Consider the following 8,796-nt stretch of genomic DNA (forward strand, 5'->3'; position numbering starts at 1 on the left):
CGTAAAACACGATAATTATAAGATTAAATTAAAATGAAAAAATACAGAAAAAAATTGCAAAATATTTGGGGATTGGTTTGAAATTTCAATAATGGTATGGGGTAGATGAAAGTATCAACTACGTAGAAAAAAGTTAACTGACGGCTTGAGAATCGTCATCAAATAAAACTCTTGCAACCATTCTCCAACCGGTTGTAGATGCGCATTATTCTTTTATTACTGGTTCGACCATATCGTAATGAACTCGAACCATACGATTTGCGCGCTTCTTCCGATGAGTCAGTAACTCTGTTCCGAGGAGACGGCCGCCAGATCTTTGTGTTAGTTTATTGTTTATATAGTTTCAAAATAGGAGTACACGATGTGTTTGTATTTCGTTGTATAGTATCAAGTCATATACAGACGAATATCACGCAAAATTCAATTATAAAACTAATAAAGAAACGAGAATCCTGACATGAATATAATTATAATAACTTGAGAGCTTAATATATACACAATATGAGCATAAAAGCAGATGTATGGCCTTCCCTGCAGATCAAATCGACCAAAATATTTAAATAAAACAAAATAATAATAACAAAGAATAAATAAAAGCAAAGGGCCAAAACTCAGGATGTCTTTCACATCATGCTCATCTTCTCCCTTAACCTCTGTTTTTACCTATATCTGCGAAGAAGGTGAAAGTCCTCCCTCCGATCTTCTGGCCACCTGCCCACTGACCGATGACTTGTCTGATCCTCTCACATTGTATTTCTCGTAAACTTTTTCTCGGTTCTCCGACCACCACATCTCTGCTTGGTGTTCCCCGAATCTTCTCCGGCTGTCAACAAAACCATATGAGATCTCCCAAAGAAGGGAACATCGATTATAACAAGATGAGAGGGTAGCAAATACCTGAAGCGTACACGCTTGAGATCTCTTGTTCCATCTCGAAGGGCTACCAGTGTTATATACACACCCGGTTCGTACTGTTCAATCCATTCAGCTTCGATTTGGCTGGCATTGCCTGGGACTGCTAAGTTTCTAGATTTTGAGCCAGCTTCACTGTTAGTTGTTGATTCTTGCCCATTGAGACTTTCAGACACGCTGCTCCTGTAGGAATGAAGAGCTCCCCCACCATTAGGAAGTCGAGCAACCAGACGATCATTTGTTCCATTTGAGGAGCCATGTTCAAGTCTTTGAGCATCTAAGACACTTCCAATGCTTCCAGTAGGATCTCGGAGCAATTGAGATGGACCTTGCACTCCATTTTGCACACCTTGGTCTGTGTCAGGGTGAGAAGCAGAGTATAAGCTGTTGATATCATCTGATCTTGAGTTCCTTTCTCCGTTTGCACCCGAATAGTGTACACCATTTGATTCCGAACCATTTGGCAAGTAAACTAGTTTGAGACTTTCAGGGTCATAAGCCCCAGGCGGCAACCTTTCTGCCATATCTTTAAGCTGGACATACAAAATTGCTCAAATCAACAACAAATGAATTGGCAGTTAATAAAAATTTCTTTAGAAACATCAGACAGAAAAACAAAACAGAACTTGACTCATCATGTGACAAATCAGGTATCTAATGACCCACCATGTTACAAAAGGCTAACATAAGAAAGTAATCAGATATGTAATGATCCACCATGTGACGAACACGAATCAGATACGTAATGACCCACCATGTGAAAAAAATTCTCGTAGGTTGCAAAGTCAATTTATTAAGAGAACATATTGTATTTTGACTCCTTACATAAGGAGTAACAATAACTTGGATAAAGAAATTGACAAATATATGTAACGTAAGCATAAACGTAGGAGCCAAACATAACCTGTGCTGCAAGTGATTTGATAACTTCTTTTGCAGCTTTACATTTAGCAGATTCGTCTGCAGCTAATGCCATTGCTTCCTGAGCTTTTTTAGCTGATTGCTGGAGCTCCAGTTCTTGCAATTCACACCGGTTTTTAAGGATTTCTACCTGAACAAGTTTATGATAACAAAAATTAGGAACCCAGTAACTCACCCAATACCTTAGAACAAAAAAAGGGGACAGACTGAATTTAGTGATATACCTGCCCCCGTAACTTATGCACTTCCTGATTCAGAAGCTCATTTGTCTTCTTTAGACTATCAGTAATGCTCTTGGAGAAAGATAAACCTGATGTAGTGGGAACTGGTGTTGCAGACCTTGGGGGGCTAGGCTTCCTCGAAAAAGGTGATACAGACCTTGAACTAACACTCGAGGTTGTGAGAATTGGCTTAGGAACAGTTCGACGTACATCAACAGCAGTAGACATAACAGCATCTCGCAGCTGCGATAAAGATACTTGAGAGGAGCGACCTAAAGAGAATGTATCAGCTTTTCTTCCTTGTTTAGCTGCTTTTGTATCCAATTGTTTGATCAAATCGAAGTTAGATGGCATGGCTGACTTGACCAATCTAAGGTCAGCCTTGTCCAGTCTATCCTTGTTTTCTCCTGAAAGCCGTGGTCCAGAATTTCTCCGGTTGTTAGCTCCAGCTTCTGCCACCTTAGATAGCTTCACAAAACATGAATCACACACACGATATGGTTTACTGGGATTGGGTGATAATGCAGCCCGTAGTGCTTTTCTGGAACTGCAAGAATGGCAATGAACTAATCCACAGTTGTAGCAATTATGTCTCTTTCTTGTGAAGCCAAAAGCTTGTCTACAAGCGGAGCACTGGGACTGTTCAGCACTAGAGACCCATTTATGAAGACATATGGCAGCTGTATAATTTGAGCCACAAGCAATAAATTTAACATGTCTATCCTTTAAAGCTTCAACTAGAGTGGGTGCTTTCCTGTCTTCTATATCACCAAGGCCCAACCTCCCATTAGCTCCTTTGCCCCAAGTGTAAACCTCGTTTTTGGATGTCAACACAGCCACATGATATGCACCGCAAGAGATTTCCTCAACAGATTCAGCTGCAAGCTTGTCTTCCACCAAACAAGGTACCTTTCCATCGGACTGAGGATTTCCAAGTTGACCATACACAGTACTTCCCATTGTGAAAACACGCCCGGATGTAGTCAGGCCAACAGTTAAACTGTGCCCACAGGCGATTTTGTGAAAATTGTAATCAATAAGTGCAGGCACACAGGTAGGTTTCAGTCTTGGTTCTTTATCACCATGTCCAAGGCGGTTTTTGTCACCATCTCCCCAAGTGAACAATTTTCCAGATGAAAAACTTGCACTGGACTGGGTTACAATCACTTCAACCACGGCAGCAGTATGCCACACTCCACATGCAACAGCAATCGTCCTCAAACCTGCTAGAGATTCAACCTCTCTTGGGTATGAAACATTTTCTCTATTGCCATGGCCCAAGACACCAAAAGTTCCATCTCCAAAAGTGAAAAGCTGTCCAGTTGATGATATCAATGCAGTATGCCATGGACCACATGTCACAGTTGCAATTTGAAGTCCCTCAAGAGGGCCAGCAATTCTCTTTGGTATCCAATGGCTGACATCAGTGCCGTGACCCAATAGCCCAGCATAATGTGTACCATCACCCCACGTGTAAAGTTCACCAGCCATTGTAACTGCACAAGTGTGAAACTCACCACATGCGACAAAATCAACGCTGCAAAACGTTAATGATTCCACTAGACAAGGTTCAGTGACATCTTTCCTGACTCCATGACCAAGCCGCCCACCAGATTCTTCACCCCAGCTGAAGACTTCACCCTGCCTAGTGACCAGAGCAGCATGTCGTACCCCACATGCTATATAATGCACATCCAGAACTACATTTGATTCCAATGGCCTGGGTAGAAGAACGTCAGCTCTGGTACTAATTGAACTAGCATTCTTCTCCGGCCCAACCTTGATAACATTATCACATATAACTTCACCCCAAATATACACATCCCCTAGTGCATCACAATCATCTGGTGCAGAACCATGACTTGATGTGCTTGGGGCACTAGATACACTAACCCGAAAAGCATCTGATCCAGATCCTTTCACTTGCATATTTGTTTGATCCAAAGCTACATGTGACCTTTCTGAATAGACAAAATTATCAGGTCGATAGCTCTTAGGAGAAGCAATTATGTTTGAACTAACGGAAGCCTCAGGTGAGCTAACTTCCCGTGTAGCACTTACAGAACTGTTACTTGGACTATTTGACGTCAAATCTCTATTTTCCTGGAAACATTTAGTCAATGAATATGATTGAAAGTTTGAAACAGGTTCAGAAATGGCACCATATAACTAATCACATTTCACTTGGATGAATTTGAATATTAGCAACTATATTAAGTTGAAGATAGATGGTATATCGATGAATTTGAATATGAGCAATATATCAAGTTGGAAAGAGGATGAATCTATCTCGAAATGATAAGTTGTTACTTGGAAAATGCAGTGTAGTAGAGAACCTAAGAGTCATCAGCCACAAAATTAAATCAGCTACCCATCAGAAACTAACAAATGAAAGCTAGTCACCAAAAGTCATCAGTCAAGCACTTCATCAAGGAAAGGTTACTTCTGCAGTTCTTGCAATCAATTCCTTTTTGACTCATACTCCACCAAGAGTGGCTTTGACAATTATCATATATCTTCACGGCAATCTTTCTTATAGTACTTGTGAATCCAAGACTAAGTTCCCAGATAATTACCAAATACCAACTTGAAACTAGGTTCAAGAAAATTCTAGTTAAAAAAGGTGTTTTTCAAGAAAAGTTTGTCACAGATGTACAAATCATTTGTTAACTGTTTCAAATGGCGAGATAGATAATATAAATCAATACTGAAACCAATAACTGGACGAAGCAAGAAAGCTGGTGCTAAAACTAAGCAAATAACAGCAGTGGAGGACGACAAAGTGATCATACAAGGTTGTAAAACTCACATCAAAGTAGAGGCCTCCATCACCCCAGCCATCAATTTTTGAGCGCCCAGCTTGTCCTGATGTTATCAATGCCTTGAGTCCAGCTATCCAATTTTCTGCCTCAACTTTATCCTTGCAGATCTAGTGGAGTAATATGCAATAAAATGAGCAAACAGCCCACTTAAAAAGAATCAAGGAATTTTAGCTCATCACTAACCAGGTCGAGAGATCTTTTCCCGTTGTTATATATGAGAGAAAAGGATAAGTACTCCTTTTCAGGGCGTAGATATCTTTGAAAAACAGCCTGGAGAACAAGTTCAAGGCAATCTCTAAAATCAAAATCTAGATAAAATATCCAACATATGGGGAAAACACAATCAGTAATAAAGGAACCAAAATGAATACAAGCAAGATAAAGCAGATTAATGGAGTGAAACAAATTCCTTAAAATATTACAGTTCTTTGTCCCGGGATAATCCTTGAAACTGAAGCTAACTTCAAACTCCTATCACCACTACTAGAAATCCAAATTAATGTTGTTTCGTCCTGCAAAAAAGTTAACAACCATTAAAATGGAAGTAAATAGCACAAGAATAATAGACTTTGTAAAAGGGAGTAATGTTGAAAAATCTTGAACTATTTTGGTAACCAATATAACAGTTAAATATAACATCCCGTCTCTCCACTTTACAACTAATCTTTGAAATATGATGAATTCTGGTGGGCTTTAACAGAACGACTACAATATTTCAACTTCAATGAAATTTCACAAATTGTCTATGAGAGAGGGTGATAGTAATGTGAGGACTCCATCCTTGAGATTTCAAATTACAGTACAGGCCACCCTGAAGTCCATTAGGAGTTTTATCAACCACCAACGATATAAGCAATCTTAAATTTCAAATCACAGTTCTTTGAGGGAAACAAGTTTTAACTCGCTTGATATATTTCTGATATTAATTTTTAGATGGTCATACTTAAAAGTGGTTTTAATTAATTGCTGCAATTATTGTATAATCTCAGCTTAGATCAATTTTGTTTTATTATCAGTTTGTTTTAAATTTATGATTCCCTTTACTTACTATTCATAATCTGATAGTAATTACTATCTCATTGTACCAGTGATTAATCATTCTTGGATAAATAGATCATTCAGGAGTGCTCATTTTGATCAGAGTTTTTATCATATAGTATCTTGTAGTTGAAACATAAATAGTTTGGCAACTTAAAATCATGATCATTTATCTAAATCTACTTGTAGGAAAGGAATCAGGCGTTTTGAGTGAAGGCAAGTTTCCTGGCCCTCCACTAATGCATCTCAATAATCTCTTGAATTTTAACATGTGTTTGAATTGCCTCATGACAGAAGTATATGATGCTAAGACACTTTTACAAGTGGTACTTGATATTAAGATATGCAATCAACATGAGCTAACAGATGAACAAGATAGATCCACACTCCATTCAAAGCATGGGGCAACAGGCAGTCCTGATTCTTCAGAAGTGTAGGCTTGTATGTAAAGCTAGATACAAAGGTGTAGACATATCAACAAATTATGCTATTATTCCGAATTATAACCAGTTTACTCAATGTATTTTTGTAATGTTCCAGAAAATTGCTTTTTGCCAAATGAAGCTTGAGAGTTTACTACAAAGAATGGCTAACAGATCAACTATATGCAATATCCCAGAAAGGAATGAGATAGCAGCAAACCTCGAACAACAATTCAAAGCAAAAACTGCAAACATGAGCGTGAAATGCAGATCTTTAAAATATGTACTTGTAATTAACTACATCTATATGTGATACCAAATACTCCCTCTGTAGCTGAGTCGTATTCCTTTTTGGGTTGTCCGACTGTAGCGGAGTCGTTTCCTTTTTTGGCAAAAAGTAACAACTTTTCTTCTCTCTTACTTTATTCTCTCTTCATCTCTCTACCTTTTTCCTTTCCTACTTTAAGATTCATTTACTTAATTCACATAACACAACTTTTCTTAAATCCCTTGCCGAAAAGAAACGCCTCTGCTGCAGAGGGACGGAGGGAGTACTATGGATTACGTACCTAAACATATATCAGTCCTGAATATCAGAATTGCAAACTCATAAAAAGAAAGTTGAAAGGCAAGACAAATGTAAGCTTAGAACAATGCAACTTCTTTGCACTGAATGCAATATTAAAGCACAAGCAACGGTAAGCAAAGTAAGAATCAAGCACCACTTGTCCTCTTTTATAGCATTAATGATGCCTAGATATAATAATCAATTCACAAAGAAACTCAACTCCATAAAAAGAAAAAAAAAAGATTTGCAACTGCAGAATGATAATGGCAAAGCAAATCTTGCAAGATCATATAAGGTAGTAAAAAGTAGGATAAGGCTTTATAAGGCATGTTAGTCTTACGCTGGATAGTCTAAACGGATAGCATTTCGGCTTTCCCTTACGGCCATATTTAAGTAGTTGAGCTCCCTTCTTTAGAGCCACCAACGCCTACACAAAGTGAAAATGAATTGTCAAAACATATATCGGCATTTAAACAAACACATTATAGAGCTTGACTATGCAAGTTTCAGAACACTCTAAATCAACAATTAACCAGCCAAATTCAGTGTGAATTGAGAAGCATAGATGTTAAGAAATGGAGGGTGATGTACTGAGGAGGAAATACTGTGACCATCCTACCAAAGGTTTCCCTTACTCCCCAACCATTACGTTTAGCACTTCCAGGTTTAAATCCAGACATTAATCACATTTTTCTCCAACAGATCAAAAATTGGGGAGGAGAGAGTGACAGGAAACGAGAGAGGGTATGAAAAGCAAATACTCAAGTTATACTCAGTTACCCACATGTTAAATGGTTTGTCAGATTTTTATAATGTGAGAATGACCAAACATTCAGAAAGAACAAAAAAAAGTACAAGAAGTGACACCTCAAACGCAAGAATATAGATAAGACTCGAAATCTCTACTGGAATATGACATCCACTGCAAATAAAAACAAGATTAAGTGCTCCGAATTAAGCCTATCCGTGTATGAAGAAAAGCCCTGCTCAGAACTGCACATTCGCATACAGAAATATCACAATTCCAACTTTGGAGCCACGTGTTTTAAATTATCAACAAATGCTAAAGACGGGATGTGCAAAAGAATAGAACAAACTCAATTGGCAAATGAAATACACACACACACGCATTTACATATATGTAATTATGCACGTAAATTATCAATTAACTGGCAAACAAACAGAATTCTCCTAAAACGGATTAACAAAACAAATCAACTTTGATCGCCAAAATATGAAGCAAAACACGAATTACCCTAAGAATCACACCTCCTGAACAAAAGCACGATAAATACAGAGGTAGATAGACAAATGAAAGAGCAAGTATACCTGCTCGATGTCACGGTCGGCATTACTATAGCTAACAAGATCTGCCATTCCATGTGAAGCACTCACCTCCACACCAGCACCACCGCCACCACCATCCCACTCCACTCATTATCATGCCACCACTCCGCCACCTCTTCCTCCTCCGCGCACTACCATCCACACCGCCAACCAACTTCCCTACCTCCCCCTCCGAATTAAGTAAAGCAAAGCCTTCAACGATCCAACAATAAAACCCTCGCCTTCTCTCTCCTGCAGATCTGGATAACTTTTCCCCCAAAAACAACGCTCCTCAGTTTCTCCGAAGTCAAAATAAGTCTTACCTCCTCCCGACGGAGTCCGATTGAGTAAGTCGGCGATACGGAAAACTCCGTCCACCGCCGGAATTAAGCCGGTGAAGATGACGTGTGAAGAGAATAAAACTATAAAAGGAAATGAGAAATAAATGTTGGCGTAGAGAGAGAGAGAGAGATATGAGTCAAAGATGAGGAAAAAGCAGAGGGAGAAACGCAGCAATTCCAAAACTTTGCCTGAGAATCGAGAAATTTAAGCTCTGATCATATGTG

General features: G+C 38.8%; 1 protein-coding gene across 2 annotated transcripts; it reads right to left on the reverse strand.

The window, feature by feature from the left end:
* Window positions 1-453: 453 nt before the first annotated feature.
* On the reverse strand, window positions 454-8,796 carry LOC125221563 (PH, RCC1 and FYVE domains-containing protein 1-like). 2 transcript variants are annotated; one of them, XM_048123699.2, is made up of 9 exons: window positions 8,234-8,796; window positions 7,245-7,331; window positions 5,299-5,388; window positions 5,060-5,146; window positions 4,864-4,983; window positions 2,058-4,157; window positions 1,817-1,963; window positions 898-1,445; window positions 454-823 (listed from the first exon to the last, which is right to left on the reverse strand). In XM_048123699.2, exons 1-9 carry the CDS (start codon window positions 8,279-8,281, stop codon window positions 664-666), a joined length of 3,387 nt encoding a protein of 1,128 aa, XP_047979656.1. In that variant the 5' UTR covers window positions 8,282-8,796; the 3' UTR covers window positions 454-663. The 2 variants fall into 2 exon arrangements, with proteins under 2 accessions (XP_047979656.1, XP_047979657.1); XM_048123700.2 differs by lacking the exons at window positions 5,060-5,146; window positions 5,299-5,388; window positions 7,245-7,331; window positions 8,234-8,796 and having other exon boundaries at window positions 2,058-4,015; window positions 4,116-4,157; window positions 4,864-4,962.

Source organism: Salvia hispanica, chromosome 1 (genome assembly GCF_029641045.1).
Source record: "Salvia hispanica isolate PSC_SH4W2 chromosome 1, Shi_PSC_v1, whole genome shotgun sequence".
Taxonomy (NCBI): domain Eukaryota; kingdom Viridiplantae; phylum Streptophyta; class Magnoliopsida; order Lamiales; family Lamiaceae; genus Salvia; species Salvia hispanica.

What these genes read in the sequence shown, in the direction of transcription:
- LOC125221563 (XM_048123699.2), bottom strand. Translation starts at nt 8,281, where the DNA reads ATGGCAGATCTTGTTAGCTATAGTAATGCCGACCGTGACATCGAGCAG. An exon ending in ATCCGTTTAGACTATCCAGC is followed by an intron (nt 5,389 to 7,244) that starts GTAAGACTAACA and finishes ACTTTTTTGCAG; the next exon opens with GACGAAACAACATTAATTTG. An exon ending in CTCAAGCGTGTACGCTTCAG is followed by an intron (nt 824 to 897) that starts GTATTTGCTACC and finishes TTTTGTTGACAG; the next exon opens with CCGGAGAAGATTCGGGGAAC.